This window comes from Sesamum indicum, linkage group LG3 (assembly GCF_026168435.1).
Source record: "Sesamum indicum cultivar Baizhima isolate 11 linkage group LG3, ASM2616843v1, whole genome shotgun sequence".
NCBI lineage: Eukaryota > Viridiplantae > Streptophyta > Magnoliopsida > Lamiales > Pedaliaceae > Sesamum > Sesamum indicum.
Genome location: NC_142659.1, coordinates 20889914 through 20908234, shown reverse-complemented (window position 1 = coordinate 20908234; position 18321 = coordinate 20889914). Strand labels below are relative to the sequence as shown.

The window sequence follows — 18321 nt, the reverse complement described above, 5'->3', positions numbered from 1 at the left end:
GAATAAGATTACTCACTATTTTTCAACAAATCGTACAATTATACCATAAATTCCAATTGTCAATAATTAATATATATCAATTATCAATATCATATATTTAAAATTAATTTACAATTACTATTGCAATAAATAAAAAAGTAGGATTAAAGTAAATCAATTCTTACACATTGATGGAACTCAAACATACAACCTTTTGTAATAGGATAAATTACATTGACGCTCCCTAATATTAGATGTAGATACACAAAGACATATATTTTTTTGTAAAGTTACAGGTACGCTCCCTGACGGGTGTTAATATTACTAGAAGAATTTAATATGTAACCATGGTTATTTGACATGTTTAAAAATAAATATCCATAATTAATTGTACATTGACCGCAGCCACACAACGATAGTTGGCCGTGATTTTTACGAATGTGACTAAAACATTAGTGACAACTAAAAGCCATAGCAAAATATTTGATATAACTCACAGTCACGGCAAAAACAATTTTTATTATGGATAATTTAAGTTTTTGCACCAATTTTTGTTTAATCATAGTTAATAATAATTATATACCATGATTTTACTTCATAATTAATTAAATTGTAGCTAATCTAGTGCGTAATGTTTTTGAGGAGTGTTAGCACTAAGAGTGTAATTATAATTATACCTATAGTTTTATAGAGTGTATTTATAATTTTATAAAAAAGTAAAATTATTTCTTTATTTATCTATTTGTAGTTAATAATAAATTATTTCAATAATTTTTAAAATATTTATTAGGTTCAGCTCAAAATTTATGAGAATAATTTTATAGTATGTAGATGATCGAAAATATTATTTGCAAAAATTTAATATTTTCAATTAACTTTAATGAAACTCCTAAAGAGACCATAAGAAATATGATTGCTTGTTATATTTAATTACAACAATTAAAGTGAAAAATCATAGTAAATGTAATTAATTATAATTATGCAACGATTATTGACTGCTTTTTATCAGCAGATAATTCCAAAGTATTAACCACAAACAAAAACTATGATAAAATTAAAATTATAATAAATATTAATTATGTAAGTTATTCACATTGATTTATTTAATCACGACTGATAGTATTATTTTATCATAACTTGCGAACCTGTACGTACATAAGATAGGAAAAAATCCATCATTTTTACAGTGGAAATTAAACTTGGAATTAAATAAAATAATTTTTTAGTAGAAGCCATAAGATTTTATATTTAACCACAATTATGACAGGTGACACTTTTAGTTCTATAAAACATAAAATTACATCTTTTTAGTCCTAAAAAATGTAATTTTTGGCTTTTTTAGTCCCAAAACTACAGCGCCTCTTTATCCCAAAACTACAATGTACGTGGCTTCTTGGAACTAAAAATACATGATTAAAAAGTGACAACTGCCAAAGTTATGGTACCAAACAAATTCTGCTCTTATTTTATGGGACTAAAAAAGCATTTTGCCCATGATTCGATCAATATCTTAATAAAACTAAATATTATGAAACAAATTACAATAAACTCATGTAAAGTTGAACAAACACTCACAAGTCCAATAAATTCGAACCCATGATTTTGAACTTGTTCATGAGACTTCAACTTTAACTATTATACTAAGACATCATTCATTAGTCGTCAGCTTGTTAAATGATGATTATCATTACTTAGGTGTTGATTAATTTAGTCTAATTTTGACTAAATCTTCAGTAAAAAAAAAGTTGATACTCAATGATTGCCCTTGATTTTGTTTAAATAATATATATATTTAATTTAATTGCAACTTATTTTTGACAGCTTATGTTGAAGTAAGCCACTTACCCTTTGAAGGGGAAAAAGAAAAGAAAATTTTAGGGGTTACGAACATGATGGTGTGGTTGAGATCGAATCGGATTTTTTATTGCAAAAATTATTTCATTTTTTACTCTATTTAAAATATATATTTCACATGTATAAACTTTTTTCTAAATTAAAAAATATAATATCATTCTTATACACGTGACGCGTGTATGTCGATGGTATAGCGAAATTTATATCCGTTTCTAATTCCGTTTATAAAATAAAAATTATTAATAATTTCTCATAAAAAAAATCGATATCTAAATCCATCTTTGATAAAGACGAATTTAATTCCGTCTCTAAATTTTCATCTCTGATTCCCTTTTTTCTTATAGTGGGAATAGAAGATGGAATAGAGCTAATCTCGTGGTTGAGACCATTGATGTCTTAGTTTAATGGTTAAATTTGAGATTTTACGTGTAAGTACGAAGTTTTCAATTCAACAAGATCATGAAATCGAATTTGATTGAATGTATGAATATTTATCTCATTTTATATGAACATATAATTTATTTTTTTCATAGCTTGATTGCTTTAAATTTATATATATATATATATATATATATATTGATTGATTTATTGAGATGTTGATATCATAGTAGAACTGAAAGTGTAAGTAAAATAGGTGAAGTTTTATTATACACAGAATGGGTGGGGTCAATATTCCTTGTCCCTGGTTGTGGAGGGATGTAATGTATATGAGGTGTGAATGCCCCCACAAAAGACTTTGAAATATTTTACAGGGTAATTTTCATTTTTATCCTTTTATATTTGGGTACATCATACTTTTAGATTAAAATCGATTTTGGTCCTTAATTTTTTGAAGCTCGATTTTGGTTCTTAATTTGTACAAATTATTACAATTTGTGTAACCGTTAAAATTGAGTTTAGAGATGTTAAGGAGGGACCGAATGGACGAAAATCGTAATAATTTGTAAAGATTCGAGATCAAAACCGTGTCCTGAAAAGTTTAAGAACCAAAATGATAACAATTTGTGAAAAGGGTTCATCACACTTAGACCCCCTCTAAGAATACAAAATTATATTTTTTTTTTCTAAAAAAGTTTTAAAAAATTACATTCACTCCCCTTTTGAATTTTTATTTTTAAACCTGACCATTATGTTGGGGTTTGGACGGAAAATACTAACGTAGACAAAAAGAATATATATAAGTTTTCAATTTTGCCTCTCATTTAACATTCCCATATATATTTTTGTACTTATGAGGGAATAAATATAATATATATACATAGAGAGAGAGGTTAATATTATTATATTTTTCTCTTTATAAGTACTTATTAAATTATTATATGAGAATGTTAAACGGATGATAAAATTAAAATTAGGAACAAAATTCAGATCTTGAAAAATCTAGAAACTGAAATCAATTTTGATCCAAAGTATAAGGACCAAAAATGTAATTTACCCTCAGCATTCCAACTCAATTTTGTTTTCTATGCATTATTTGCCATATGCAATGAGGACATAACTGGTCAGGACTTTGATTTTGTGATAAATTTGAGGTTTCATAACTCTTCATATAGTAGAAAAAATTAAATATTTAATTATGGCTAATTGTCATAGTTAAAATAGATAGCGGCAGTAAATAGTTATTGACCACAATCGTATGACGATTGTTAATCATGATATTTGCGAATATGACTAAAATATTAGTTATAGCTAAAAGAAGCTATGAGGAAATTCAACTTATTTACATATGTCTTTATGGTGCAATAAACACATTCTCACCAGCCTACACCTTTTACCCTATCTTTGCTTAACTTAAGAGAAATATAAGCACAAGTTGTATTTTCAAACACCTTTATTTAGCTTCATTTAAGCTATAATTTAAAATGCACTTAATTTAAGTTTTTGCAAACATTTCGTAAACTCATTATGAGGTAACATATCTACTTGCAACATTTCTAAAAATACAAGAGAATAAAATAATGAATAAATTATAACGGGTGGTTATGAGGTTTGTCATAATTACTAATACCCCTATATTGTTTAAAAAATTACAAAGATCTCCCTAAAATTAATAGTTGTGCAACAAATACCCCTCATAATAGCCCATTGCAGGGGTATTTATTAGACGATTGTTAATTCCAAAGGTATATTTGTGATTTTTCAAATAACAAATAAGTGTTATAATTGTGACAATTTTTAGTGAAGTCTTTGTAATTTACCCTAAAATAATTGAATTAATATAGAACGGTCACAAATCAGTTGTCTTCGCATGTGGACTGATCAAAATCAAATACATTTAACTTCAATCGTGTATATATAGTGACCTAATTTTCGAAATACTTCAAATAAAAAAAGTCTCAAAGACTCTATTCGAGATGCATAATGGGCCGGGCTAGGCCAACCCAACCCATGACTGGACTGAACAAATAAAAAAAATGAATTGGTTCAGCTCAGGCTCGCTTGGGACCAGGTCGGTCTTCGACCGATCCCCCAGGAATCAATATCTGGAACAAGCTTAGCTAAGTGGCCTAGGACCACTTGGTCATTGGCCGGGCCTGTTGGGCCTTTTTTTTTAAACAAAAATATTATATCATTTTTTTATATATAAATTTTCGTGTGATTTAATTTATTATTTATTTATTTCATAAGACAATTATAAATTTAAGTAATTGTTCATAAGAAACCTCAATATCAATAAAAAACTAAAACAAGTACATTCGGGCTTAATGTGGGCTTGGTCTGGGTCTCAATCCGTTGGTTCATGGGCTGGACCTGGGTTTAAAAAAGAACGAAATTGGGGCCCACTTAGAGGTACATGACCAACTCAAGACCGGCCATAAACAATAGTGGGTGGGTCCTGGGCCAGGGTTTTTCATGTTGGTCCATGCCGATCTGGACTGACCTGACCCATTGTGCACCTTGAAACTCGATTCTGAAGAGATCCGTTCAATCAATACATTAATATTATAAATACACCAATTTCATTAAGATTAATAAAATAAATTATAATAAATTCACATAAACTGAAAGACATACCACATACTCTGTTTAATTTTTTAATAATAGAAATATCCTTAGGGGTATTTTGTAATTATCAAAAGGTAGATAAGGTGTCAAAATAATATTTATGGAGATGAATAATATGACCCGATATTTTTTTATTATTTATGCTAATTTTTAGTTTAAATTTAAATTATTTTAAATTTTTGGATTTAAAAGGCTATTCGGGGTGGTCTTTGTAATTTTTTAAAAAATAGGGATGGTTTGTGTAAAAAGACAATAAGTGAAGGGTGTAAATATAATCATCCCAAAATTAAACTAAAGTTTGATTGGGTCAACAAGGCATTTTTAGGGTTTAATGGTTGCGATGAGTGGTTTCTGTAATTTTTGAAAAGACAAAGATAGTTTGTATAAATATAAATATATTATCCCAATTATTAATAAAAAGCTCAAAAACTCGACTCGAGTTCAACCCGTGTGCATCACTAATTAACGTCCCTCCTTTTAGACCACCAAGAGTCGCCCAAGACTTCTTCTGCAGTTGATTTTGATTAAACTTTTATTCCAAGATTTTGAATTCCACACAAAGCTTGCTGAAAAAAACGTGCTATACTATTTTTTATTTAATCATATTTTCACATAAAGCGTCAAACTTAAATAATGACGACACTTCTATGATTACATATCAACTTGCTCTTATTTAAATCAACTTAAGAGGGTGTTTGGATGAGTTGATAAATCCTTAAAAACCCTAAAAATATCGTACAAGACATGTGAACTTATACTATGTTTTTTAAAATGATTAGCCAAACACTCCCTAAAAAGATACTGGAATGACATCATCCGTCGCAAAGCAGATGTGTTTACACCCAATATATGGAGTTACTGTTCTGTGTGTAAAAGCAAAGCTTCAAACCAGATTTGCTGCATCATCATCACAAGTCTGTGTGATCAAAATTCAAAAACATTTATTCATAGTGTTTGAATTCGTTTTTCGAGTGTTTTGTTAATAAATAAGTGTGTGTTAGAGATAGTATGTATGTTTGAATTTATTTTTGAAAATAATTTAAAATAAGTACATATTGAATGTTTAATGTTGTGTTTTGGGAGACAAAAATTACTATTTATTGTCAAATCATGTCTTTTGTATATATATATTTTTATATATGTATATGTGTATGTATTTATGCTAAAAACAATTAAAAACACCTAAATAAGGTGTTTGTAAATGATGACAAATATTGAATATATTTTGACTCGTTTCAAAAACAACTTGAAAATGAAAACAAACATAGAAATTCTTCTTTGGGTTTTCTTTGTTTTTTATTAGTGCCCAAGTCCAAAAAGGAAATAGACAAGTTGGACGTCAATGTACAACAAGAAATCAACTTGTCCTAAATTCACACATATGTGTGTATGTCTGTACAAAGTTTTATTATAAAATTTACATAGAAATAAAAGATTTTCAAAGATATGAATAGTCTTAGAGATCTTTTTCTTTTCTATATTAAGCAAATTGATGTTCACATGAAATAAGAGATTATCTTGATCAAGATCGTCGTTCTTGGGAATTCAATTTTAAGTGTATTGGTAATTTTCGAATCATACACTTACAAATCATGATAAAAAAAAAATACGGGCTAGTTTTATGTCGCAGCCTTTCGATGCTTGAATTAGACAAGTTAGTCTTAAAATAATAAGTGTATAATAAATACAGTCGAGTAAAAGCGTGTGACAAAAAAAGAGTTGAGAGTATCTATAGTTTTTGTCAACTTAAGTAGACCACATTAATGGAATTGGGCTGGAGGTGTCTAGGTTAGGCCTAGGGGCTTGTCCAATGCCCTCCCCATGGGTAATATTAATAAAATATATTTTGTTTGTTTAAAATTTTAAATTTCATTTAATACATATATTTATAAAATAAACTATATTTTTTTATATATAATAACTTATTAGGATGGATAGATTTATATTTAAATCAGAAATTTAAAAAAAGAATTTTTAATGACTCAATTTGAAATTCATTGTAATGTTACTGAAAGTAGTTTAAAATGAGAATTGAAGAATTTCAAATCATTTGAAATATAGAATTATCCAAACAATTGTGGTGGGTTTATATTATGGATTTGAAATTCTTAACCCAAATTCATCAATCCAAATATAAGAGATTTATGGGTAAATTACAATATGGTCTCTTGAATTTTGTTATAATTATTTCGAAATATTATAAATACTCCCATAGTCCCATTTGCTTTTAGAAGAATCTAACAAAATACTCCCTACAACGGCTGTCATGTGGAGGTATTTGTTAGACGATTATTAATATTCTGAGAATATTTGTAATTTTACAAATAATGAGGGGCTAATTATAATTGTGACAAAAATTTTAAATAGAGCCTGTTGTAATTTACTCAAGATTTGAGTTAATAAGTTCAAGTTTCCATGCAAGTAAATACAATTTTATGATTGATAAGATTCTGTTGAGTTGACGAAGTTGAGATTTCATGACTAAAAAATTATGAGTTCGAGTCCCATCTTATCATTAAGGGGAAAAAAAAAGAATCTCATGACTATTATGGAAAAGCATTGGTTTATGATAAGTATTGGGCCCTTCTTATTTATATAAGGCCCAACCCAAATTCAGATCCATAAGCCCAAAGAGGAAAATATAAATACGCAGTTGGAGGGAAAATCTCAACTTTCACCTTCCTTCTTCATTTTTGTTCTTTGATTTGATTTCTCATTTATTGGAGAAAATTTCTCTGTTCTTCTCCATTAATAAATCTAAGCGGCTTAGTTCTTTCACTGATTCTTTCCACTTTAATTATGTGGAGTTGTTTGTAAATGAACACTTCTTCAGATTCTTCCTTTTCTTTCCAAGCCAAAAGGGAAAGGCAGAAGCAATTCAAATGTCTTGTACCACCTGGGAAGAAACCCAGGAGAAACACTGTTAAAAAAGCAGTTTTGCATATCAAAACCCTTGGCCTCCCTCTAATTTCAGGATCTACCGGTCAATTCTGCAAATCCCTTTGTCTGGAACCCCACAAACCCTACACCATTGGCCGCAAATTGAGGTTTTGTGATTTTATTTTTAGTGACCGTAGAGTTAGTAAAAGGCATTGCCAGTTGTACTTTGATTCTTTGGAGAAGAAGATTTATTTGTCGGATGGTTTGTTTCTTGATTACAGTGTATGTAGTGATTCTGTTTCTAGAGTTTCGACGAATGGGGTCTTTGTGAATGGGGTGAGAATTGGTGGGGTTGCTGAAGTAGGGGTCGGTGATGTGGTTGGTCTCATTTGCAGAAATGAGGAAGTTTGTGGGTTGGGGGTTAGTATCGGATTTTTGGTGGAAAAAACTGCTTTTGTGGAGGAGGTTGATTACAGAAGTTTGATTCAGTTAAATCCATGTGGTGTGCATCCAGAACAGGCTAGTTTAGCATTGGGATGTGACAGACTAATGGATGATACAGGTGTACTTTTGAGTTGGTGCAGAGATATATTATGTAGTGATGATCCTGTGTCTTACATTCGCAAGTGTGTTGTTCTTGATCAGAGAAAGAGGATTGATCTTGCTTTTAGAAATGGACTTAAGAAATATTCTGCTTTGTTGTTGGATAATGGTTGTTTGAATGGCGGGCTTCAAAGTGGGTGTCGGAACCGGAAAAGGGTGTACTCAAGGGAAATTGAAACTGTTGAAAACGGTGATGTTAAACGCGGGAAAGAGATTATAGTTGTCCCCGAGCGGAACACTGAGTTGAAATGTTCTGATGTTGGCACCACCTCAAATGCTGATATAGCAAGGCAATCGTGTGCAGGTTGCATTGATATTGGGAATGGTGTTATTGCTAGTGATTATCCTAGTGGTTTGTCTCTGGAAGAGCGGGATTATTTTCAGTGTGGAGACCAGTTGGATGAGAAGAGCTATGCTAAATGTATTCTGCCACCAGGAAAGAAGTTCTATTTGAACCATCTACAATTTCGGGGCCAAGAAGTAGAGAAGACTGGTGATGATGTATCATTGCGAGAGCTCTTTCATCCCATTGAAAACCTCAAGCAAGTATTTATTGCTACATTTACTAGTGATATATTATGGTAAGCAACATAATAGTTTTGATGCAAGGTTGTTTCGCTGCGCAAATTTATTCTCAAGTCTTTTATTTAGACAAAGAATCTATTTATTGTCTTCTGCCTTCTGCATGTCAATCATGCACAGATTTTTCTTTGCTACGTGCTGTATGAGTGATCATTTCTTTTCAACCGTGTTGGTTTAGGTTCCTTTCATACTGCAACATTCCTCCTAATCTACCGGTGACAATTGCTTCTCACAGTGCTGAAAGGTGTTGGAGTGTGGACCCTGATAAAAGAACATCTGTTCCATTCTCAGATTTTCCAAACTTAACTTTGGTGTAAGCTACATATTAGACTTTGCCACTTTTCAGATCATGAAATTGCTGCTCGCTGAGGATAACTTCAATCTATTAAGTAGTGTCCCCATAATTATAGGTATCCTCCATTTCCTGAAGTTATAGCTTTTAATAGAGATCGAAAGAACTTAGGCATTGCTTGCCATCACCCAAAATTATTTGTGTTGCAAAGAGAAGATAGCCTGCGTGTTGTTATCACATCTGCAAATTTGGTGGCGAATCAGGTTATTGTTTCCTTCTTGACTCATTATCTTTTTATAAGATTACTGGAGAAAGATATGCACCTTTTGTTTGTTTGACGCCCATTGAATTTAAAAGCCTTAAGGAATCTAATGTAAGCAACAACTTGGACTGTTGTAATATCACATCTGTGTCTTCTAATGTAAAATACAAAAGAACCAACAAAGGAAAGATACAAACAGTAGTTTGAAGGTTGTGCAATCTTGGCTGCTGGCTGAGTGATGATGTTGTTTCGGTGGAAAATTTGTCTTGGGCGCTATATACTTTTTAAGGAAGGCATCTTGCTCTAATTCTTTTCTGCAACATACTTGGTTCAATGAAAATTTATTCCATTTTAATCTTTGAATTTCTGCAGTGGCATAATGTTACCAATACAGTCTGGTGGCAGGACTTCCCACGATTAAGTACTCCCAATTGTTTCTCTCTTTTCACTCAATTATCTAATGGGGAAGTTAATATAGATTCAAAAAGTGATTTTGCTGCTCATTTGGCCGGATTTATGTCGTCGTTAGTATCTGATGTACCTAGCCAGGCTCATTGGATCTTGGAGTTGATCAAATACGATTTCAGAGGAGCTGCTGGATATTTGATTGCTTCTGTCCCAGGAATTCATTCACAGAGAAGGGCTTTTATACATGAGCCAAAAAATCACTTGCTTGTGAGTATTTGCTGTTCTCTCTCAATTGATTGTGCGCACTTAGTATTATCAGGATGCTAACAGTGAATATGTAGAATCTTCTAACCACTATGCTGTCAATTTTTTATCTTTTATTGTTTGATCTTTATTTCATGTTGGTCCCAGTTTCTTAGTGCCCATGACTGGCTCAAGCATGCATTCCTGGTTATTTGCCTTCTGCACCTGTTTGGTAGAAGGAATTTAGTGACGAAAAGAAAGCGCAAGAAATGCCTGAGAAAGAGTTATTCACTCCTTCTCCAACTCCAACTCCAACACAACCAATACCTCCTCCAATTGCTATCCGTATTGTTTATCGTAGACAATTAGACGAGCTTGGGGTGTGAATCTCTTTGATATAGAATCCTTTGCCCGAGCACTTTCCTTTTCACATCAAGTTCCTTGAACCAAATAGATTAATAGGGTTTTGATGACTTCTTGCAAGTCCATCATCAGTCACAGGGGTATTATATATATTATAGGATAGCACAGCTGGTTATTATTGCTTGAAATTTATGTAGCTTCTATGGATTTTTGAGTTTGGATATAGCTGTTATTAGATGTTGATTTAAGTTGTTCTGCTGCCTGATGTTCCTATTGTAGGAGGACATCAAGTCGTTCCTTCATGTATTATTCTTTTTTCCTGCTGAGTTATGCTTCAGGAAAATGAAACTGAGTCTTTGAATCTTGCAAATTTGATTCCTTTGTTATCTCAGGGAAGAAGACACAAGCTAGGGTCTTGTGGTCTGAAATTCCTTTCTTCTGTTGAAGCATCTGTAGTTGGTTTAAGCCATATTTATCGTGCACGGGCCGACTCTAATGGAGAGCAGTTGAAGAAACTTGCATTATTTCTTGGAAAATGCCATGAGAACATGGACGGAATGTCAGAGATTATTTTGAGGAGAGATGCAAATATACCAGCTGATGGGAATGCTGTGAGTGTGCTTGTTCCTAACCCAGAAGACTCTTCCATGGGAGGTAAAATGGTCATTACTTTATGCTTATGTTTCTAACTGCTAGGAATGTAGCTTTACTATCACCCACTTTAAGACCATTAATGTTGCACAACCTCTGTGGAATAGTTTTACTTGAGCTTACTGAAGATGCTGCCACTTGGTTCAATTATTTTTTCTTCCTTACCCTGTTTAAGACAGTTAATGCTACACGACCTTGGTGCAATAGCATTAATTTAAACTAACTGAAAGATATTACAAGTTTGTTCCAATTTTGCTTTCACCTTTCACCCAGTTATATGCAGATATCTTTTGTTTTTCCAGACTGATCATGTATTGATCTCCATTACTGAAGAGAAAGTCTTTATAATGTACTCAAGCCCGTAAATGCTTGGTGGTCTCGCTGTGTACATATGACTTTGGAGGTTCTAGGTTGAATAGGTCTACAGGTTATTCAGTCCTGGACCTCCTGGTTATTATTCTCTCCTATTTTGATGGGGAAGATAACATCAAAATGAATGAAATAGATTGCTTTATTATAAGTCAGATTTTACCTTCCGCTGAGCAATCCGTTAGTCAAGTAATTATGCAACGGTGAAGCATGACACTGGTAACACTTTCAGATGAGGTCATTGAAGGCCTTGATCCTGATAATGCAGCAAAGAAAGTTAGATAATTCGTGAGATGAATATTTGTTGTCTTCCCTTGCTTTATTTGATGCATATGAAATAAACACATTATATCTGTTGTTAAAAAATGATAACATTCTGTATCTTTATGCTTCAATGCAAAGATATCAAACATGGCCTGTGGTCTACCCGCTCAAGGGACTGATTGGATGAGTTGCTGGTTCATTTGCTAAGCTGATTGTTTGAACCAGTTGGCCATTAAGATTAGGTTTTTCATCCCAAAATTAAAAAGTTCATGGAATTTCAGTTAATTATGTTGCTGAAAGTGAATATGTAGAATACTTACAGAATTGCATGCATTTTTTCATAAAGTTATAGCACCAGATATTCTTGAAGAAGTAAATTGTTGTTTGAACATAAAATATTATATTTCCGCACAGAACTGTGATAGCAACTGGACTACTCTTTTCTATATGATACTTCAGACATAACAAAGAAAAAGTATAATACTTTAGACAAGTGCATGTGAAAGTTAGAGCGTTCTTGATGTTTTAGTGTATTCAGGGATATGTTTATGTGAAGCAACTTAAAATATAGTAGGTTTGGCTAATGAGGCTTTTGCCATACACAGAATTGACATAAACTTCAAATTTTTTGTAAGCAATGGTTGATTACGAAATCTTTCTAGCAATAGTTGATCTGCAAATGAAGGCATCTCTTGGCTCCCATGCTCTTTTATTTCATTTTATTCTTTCTGTGCATGTAGGAGAAAATAATTCTGGTTTTCTGGTAATCACCTGCTTTCTGATTTAAGGCAAAAGCCAGACCAGGTCTTTTTATATTATTCAAGTAACTCTCTACTTTACTTGCCTCTTGCTTCTAGATTCCGTTCAACTTGGGTTTCTACCTAGAAATGTTGCAAAATGGGTGGCTCCACTTTCAGATATTGGCCTTATTGCATTTTCGGCTTATATTCACCCTAAGGAAGTGCTTGCAGCTGCTTTAGAAGGAAGCAACAACAAAATAAAGCTGGTCCTTAATGTGTATACGGTATGGTTTAGAAATCCAAATTGCACTAACCTATTGTTATTTTCCATATTTGCCTAGGATTAATATTTGCTTTAACCTGTTACATATTGATGCTTGGTCTTTTGTTATCATTTGTCAACTTGTGATTTTTCTTTTTCAGGGACCTGCTTTTTCTACTATTTCAGAAGTTACAAAACTCGAATATGTTTCTGCAATATGCTCCCTTGTTGCATCAAGTCAGAGGTATGCTGGGCTCTGGCGCCTTAAGGAGGTAATCCTGCTGAACGGTTAGGTTAAAATATCATATGATGTTTTTAATTTCTTTTATTCTTACCAATGGTATTAACTATCAGCTTCTTATATAACTTTGATAGCCTTAACACATTAAAATTGGGGCTCTTTTGGATTTTGGTTTTGAAGTGTCATTTAAAAAATTTCAAAACTTACGTGCCAGCTCACTTCTGATGTCTTAATTATAATGCAATAATTTCAGATAGGTACGTCCTTGACCAGGAACTTGGGAAAGGAATAAATGCTGCACATTGTCCTCGTGTTTGTGTAAGAACATGGCAGATTTTATCACAAAATATTAAAGCATGGGAATGGACATAAGGCAAAATCCGAACCAGATTGTGGAATCTTACTGAAACTTGTGGAATATTTGTGCTTTACTATATTTAATGCATTATACAACAGTGACTAGTCCCAATTCTTTGTTTCAAGTGTGTTAGGCTTCTAATCACCACAAATTCTTGGTAACTAGACACCTACTGAGTGATCAAGTAGCAGCGGCATAACTGAAGATTGAATATCCACCACTATTATGATTCAGTATATTTCTTAGAGTTGCTCCAGTTGGAGCTATACTTAAGTGTTGGCTGAAAATATTTCTTAGTATGCTTATCGTTTTTGCTTATTGCCAGGTTTTGGGTCAGTACAAGTGGCCTGAACATTTGGAATCAGAGTTTGTTTTTGGTGAGTGTATATTCCAAGTAATTTTATGCTTCATTCAGATGAAATTTACTTAACGACTGTGGTTAGTTGCCTGAACATTAAATTGGATGTTCTTTTTTTGAGTCTATAATCTGAAGTAACTACAATGCTTTTCTAAGATGAAACTTACTTATTGGCTGGTTCCTATTCTTGGTTTCCCTTTTCCTTTGTCTTGAAGGTTCATCCTCAGTTGGAAGTGTAAATGCACAATTCCTAGCTGCATTTTCAGCAGCAGCAGGAAAAAGGTCTGTGCCATTTTCTGACTCAGAGGAATCCGATCCAGATGTAAGACATTGTAATTTTGATAAATTGTCCTTTAACATTTTTACCTATGAATTCAGTAGTTTTCACTTGCTTCTTACAGTGGGGATGTTGGAATGCCAGTCAAGAGTTAAAAAATCCTTCTGTCAGGATTATATTTCCCAGCATTGAGAGAGTGAAGAATAACAGGAGTGGAATAATGGCTTCGCGGCGCATCTTGTGCTTCTCTCAGGTAGTGAAACATGCACCAAATCAAATTCCTTGCAATGGGATTGCCCCTTGCTCCTTTCAGTAATGGGTCGTTTACTTTTTGTAGTTGGGATAAGTGGTTGATACAGCCCACTTGGATAAAATGGGTGGATAAGCTAATTTAATAAGTTTTAAACAATGTTTACTGTAATGGATGATTTGAGTGATTCCAGAATCCGTAAAGTGGATGTTATTTACATTGTAGGATAATATTGGTGTTACATCTGCTAAAAATCTCTTATATCTTCTTTAATGTCTACTTCTTCGCTTATTTGATCTATTAAAATAAATTATGAAAACCTGAATTACATGCTGTTAGAGATATTAAATATATTAATATCACTAAGACATAAAATTTTCGTATCTCTATTACATGGCACTTGCACTTGTCCTCATCTGGCGACATGTAAATGGCCAAGCATTCATCTTTTGCCTTCTAAATATTGTTGTCTTATGTATGCAGGTAGCTGTTCTCACCGTGCATTTGATTTAACATCCTATGAGCAAGAATTTCTTTCGTATTCGTTCTATTTACTCTTAGTTCACCAACAATATAGTTTTAACAAGCAAGGTCTACTGTCATTCTATTTTTACAGAAAACATGGCAGAGGTTGAAAAATGTTGGCATTGTCCATGATGCAATTCCTTATCCAAGTGACAGAATTGGATTTCCTATGCATGTCAAGGTACTGATTTTTCACATACTGGTAGGACAAATTTTTTGCACATAGAAATATCTTGATATCTCTATGCATCACATAAAGCTAGGTATTGCACATCATTTATTTGTCTGCGAGCAAATCGCTGTACCGCATTGTCAAGTCTTAGACTTAGTATGGATGGATAACATCATTATAATGAATTCTTGCTTCTCATAACGATGGCTACATACATTATTTTATTAATGCTTAAACCACGTAAGTTATGTTCTTGGCTCTGCTTTTGTTGGTAAGGAGTCACCTACTGAGTTGATGTGGGGGAATAATTCTCAGACCTATAAGAAGCATGTTTATTTTTACAAATTGGATACTCCTCTATTTTAATGTTTTTACAGATAGTGGGTTTAGCCTGCAATATTTTGCCCTTTCTGTGTAAAATTGAATGTGCTATATCAGAAATAGAAGAAAGTGATGGCCTTCCGTATGAACCCGGAGTGGGTACCAAAGTACCACTGGATGAAGAAACCATTCAATTAAGAGTTTGAAGAGCCACATAGTGGAGGACAAGTCTGAAACTTGTGTTGATATCTTTTACAGTGGTCTGCGAGAGAATCTTGTACCATTTCAATGCATGACAAGCAAACTGGTGAAATTTGATGATTGTTGGAAGTTAACAATAGTAGTGAAACATTGTTTGATGTGTGCACAGATTTAAACTAACTATGGACCATGCCAGCAGTTGTGGAAGGGTTTCAATATGACCTTCTACCCTTAATTAGGTCTTTGGATTTGTTGATTTATCAGGCTGATTTCCTTTTAGGCAGTCAAATTCAGCTTGTAAATTTCTGTATGTGGAGGATGACGTCAGGCAATTTATGGAATCAGCTTCTCATTGTTTTGCATCACTGACTGAAAACCAGTTAATAGGGCAGTAGTTCTGGTAAGCAATGATGCAAATACAAGTAAAATAGGGCTTTACTCCATGGTGTTGGCAGATGGAAGTTGCTTCTAGAAATTTAGAAGATGCAGGAAAGAAATGCAACTATTGGGGAGGAAAGAAATGTTAAAGATGAAATGGGAGGCTTGAGTGTGGAAGTAATATCCTGATACGAGTTTGAACAAATTTAAATGAAACTGCTCTAGTGGCCAAACTGGTACTAATATCTTCAAAGTTTGCTGCTTTTAACATGTAGACTTACGGTAACATTTCATTTGGAGCTAAAATTCCCAAATTACGTTTTGAGCTTCTATTATTCATGTCTGAATCACAGTCCTCTTAATTAATTCTTGACCCTGCATGTTACCAAGTTTTGATCACCCGGCCTTATGGAAGTGCTTTCCTCTATTTTTGTAACAACATCACTTTTTCCTTCACCTTTTGACTTATGCATAATACCACCTTCCTGCTCTTTTTTGTCAATTAAACTAAATAGTAGACTTGATTGTTCAGAGGATCAAATCTTACCATAGTTATGTTTAAATGATAATGAATTGTCCAATCAGGTGGGACGAAGACGATTTGAGTCTAAGGATGGCTCATCCTTTGGATGGGTTTATTGTGGATCACACAACTTCAGTGCTGCTGCCTGGGGACGTCCAATGTCAGGCAGACAACTGAATGGGATTGTGAGAAATACTTCTGTATTAGGTTCAAGACTTCACATATCTAACTATGAACTAGGTATCATCTTCATTGTTCCCCCACCAGAGACAGTAGACCATGTTAAACAAGATACCAGAAACCTGGATGATATTGTTTTGCCATTTGTCATGCCTCCACCAAAATACAGACCAAGAGACCAGCCCGCTACAGCACAGGCAATAAGGGAGGCATTGGCAGAGCTCTCGGAGCAAGAAAGGGAAATAAATGAAGCGGTCTTGGCTCTTTCTGGTGGTTTGATGGAAGAGGTAATAACAGAGGAGGAAGAGGAGGAAGTAATTGAAACTGCTCAATATGTGGCACAGGAAAAGGAAGACGAAAAGGCTTATGCTGATAAACTCTGGAGCCAAGTTGATTCTTCACAAAGCTGTTGAATCCTTGGTCCCCACTGGTTATATTCTTCAGTATTGTGAAGTACGGTTTAACGACAATTGTGCTGCGTGTCATTAGACATGAAGGGACTGTTTCCATCTTATTGATTTGAAGACAAAAGCCTTGTGTAAAGCAAAGAGGCTTCTACTGCTGGTTTCCAGTTGGCGGGAAAGATTGGTTTTGCATTTGGAAATTCTAGTCCAGATTTGGTTCTCTTGTACCCGAAACCAGTTACAAGTATAGATTTACACTTGTTTCAGGAGAGAAAATCACAAAGGCGAAAAGCTTATCTATGTACCTTTGTTCCCCAACTTCATATACAAGATTCAAGATTCAAAGCGATGCTTAGGCAGCTGTCTTTATTGTGTACATTCAACATTCAGAGTTACCAGTTATAATCTGGTGCATATGATTGGAAATATTGTTGTTGTACTGATGGTGTCATACATATAATACAGGTTGTTATCAACCATTTACACCAAAATTTGTTCAGTGTTTTTAGTTAGGCTTATTTATAACAATTCCCCGTAAGAGTTAGTTTAATTACTGACTATATTTCTCTTCCCTTGAAATGAATGCAAAAATGTTTTATGGATTTACTCACAACTGAATTGGTTGTTACTTTGATGCCCATGGTCAATTATGTGTAGCTTACTCATCAATATTACAATTAAATAAAGATTCCTTCCATCGCTGTATTCTCTTTTTTAATTTCTGGGCATACTCATAAATTATATGTAAAGGGGTTGACCCGTATCTGGCAAGAATGCTCCCACTTGCATACAATGCTACTATCCCGCCAATGCCTTATTTACACCTTTACTGCTCCAAATTCCTGGATTTGGATGTCCCACTTGCTTCTAATTATTGCTCTAATAATTAAACATATGAACATGACAATAAGTACAGATATAAATATACACATGAAAACAAAGCTACAATTATTGACATGATTACCACCAATCATTGCGATGGATCAAACATCACCACATTTATCATGTGGGATCATGTGCTAATCCTCACTTGATTAGAGGAACTCGCAAACGTCTATGGTGCAAACGTAATCCTTCTCAATAGATTGATTGCGAACCTTATTTTGCTATTTTTATTTTTCTAAAAGATAAATAATTGACACAATTAACATAATTTATTGCATATGAAAATTATGCATGTTTTGATAAGGAAAAAGAAAAACAAAGAAAATAGCTTTTTAAGAAAGAAACAACAAATTGTTCTTTTCGTTTTGCAGTAGAAATGGAATTTCTTGAATATTTGGTGGAAGCCATTCTCCTATTTCTTTGTTGCGTGCTTAGACCCACTACCTCCCTACTACTAATTCTTTCTACATTAAACATTCTTCTTCTTCAT

General features: G+C 33.2%; 1 protein-coding gene across 2 annotated transcripts; it reads left to right on the top strand.

Annotated features, from left to right (window-relative positions):
• Positions 1-7522: 7522 nt before the first annotated feature.
• Positions 7523-17559, top strand: LOC105158269 (forkhead-associated domain-containing protein / FHA domain-containing protein). 2 transcript variants are annotated; one of them, XM_011074959.3, is made up of 12 exons: positions 7523-8903; positions 9083-9217; positions 9315-9459; positions 9831-10133; positions 10865-11126; positions 12614-12780; positions 12920-13030; positions 13683-13734; positions 13931-14037; positions 14117-14245; positions 14859-14948; positions 16425-17559. In XM_011074959.3, exons 1-12 carry the CDS (start codon positions 7657-7659, stop codon positions 16953-16955), a joined length of 3279 nt encoding a protein of 1092 aa, XP_011073261.2. In that variant the 5' UTR covers positions 7523-7656; the 3' UTR covers positions 16956-17559. The 2 variants fall into 2 exon arrangements, with proteins under 2 accessions (XP_011073261.2, XP_088734881.1); XM_088878755.1 differs by lacking the exon at positions 16425-17559 and having other exon boundaries at positions 14726-14936.
• Positions 17560-18321: the final 762 nt, after the last annotated feature.

Excerpts from the sequence above, each read along its gene's own strand:
- LOC105158269 (XM_011074959.3), top strand. The coding sequence starts at position 7,657 with ATGAACACTTCTTCAGATTCTTCCTTTTCTTTCCAAGCCAAAAGGGAA. Across the intron at positions 9,218-9,314 it reads TTTCCAAACTTAACTTTGGT|GTATCCTCCATTTCCTGAAG; the intron begins GTAAGCTACATA and ends CCATAATTATAG. Across the intron at positions 13,031-13,682 it reads GGCTCTGGCGCCTTAAGGAG|GTTTTGGGTCAGTACAAGTG; the intron begins GTAATCCTGCTG and ends GCTTATTGCCAG.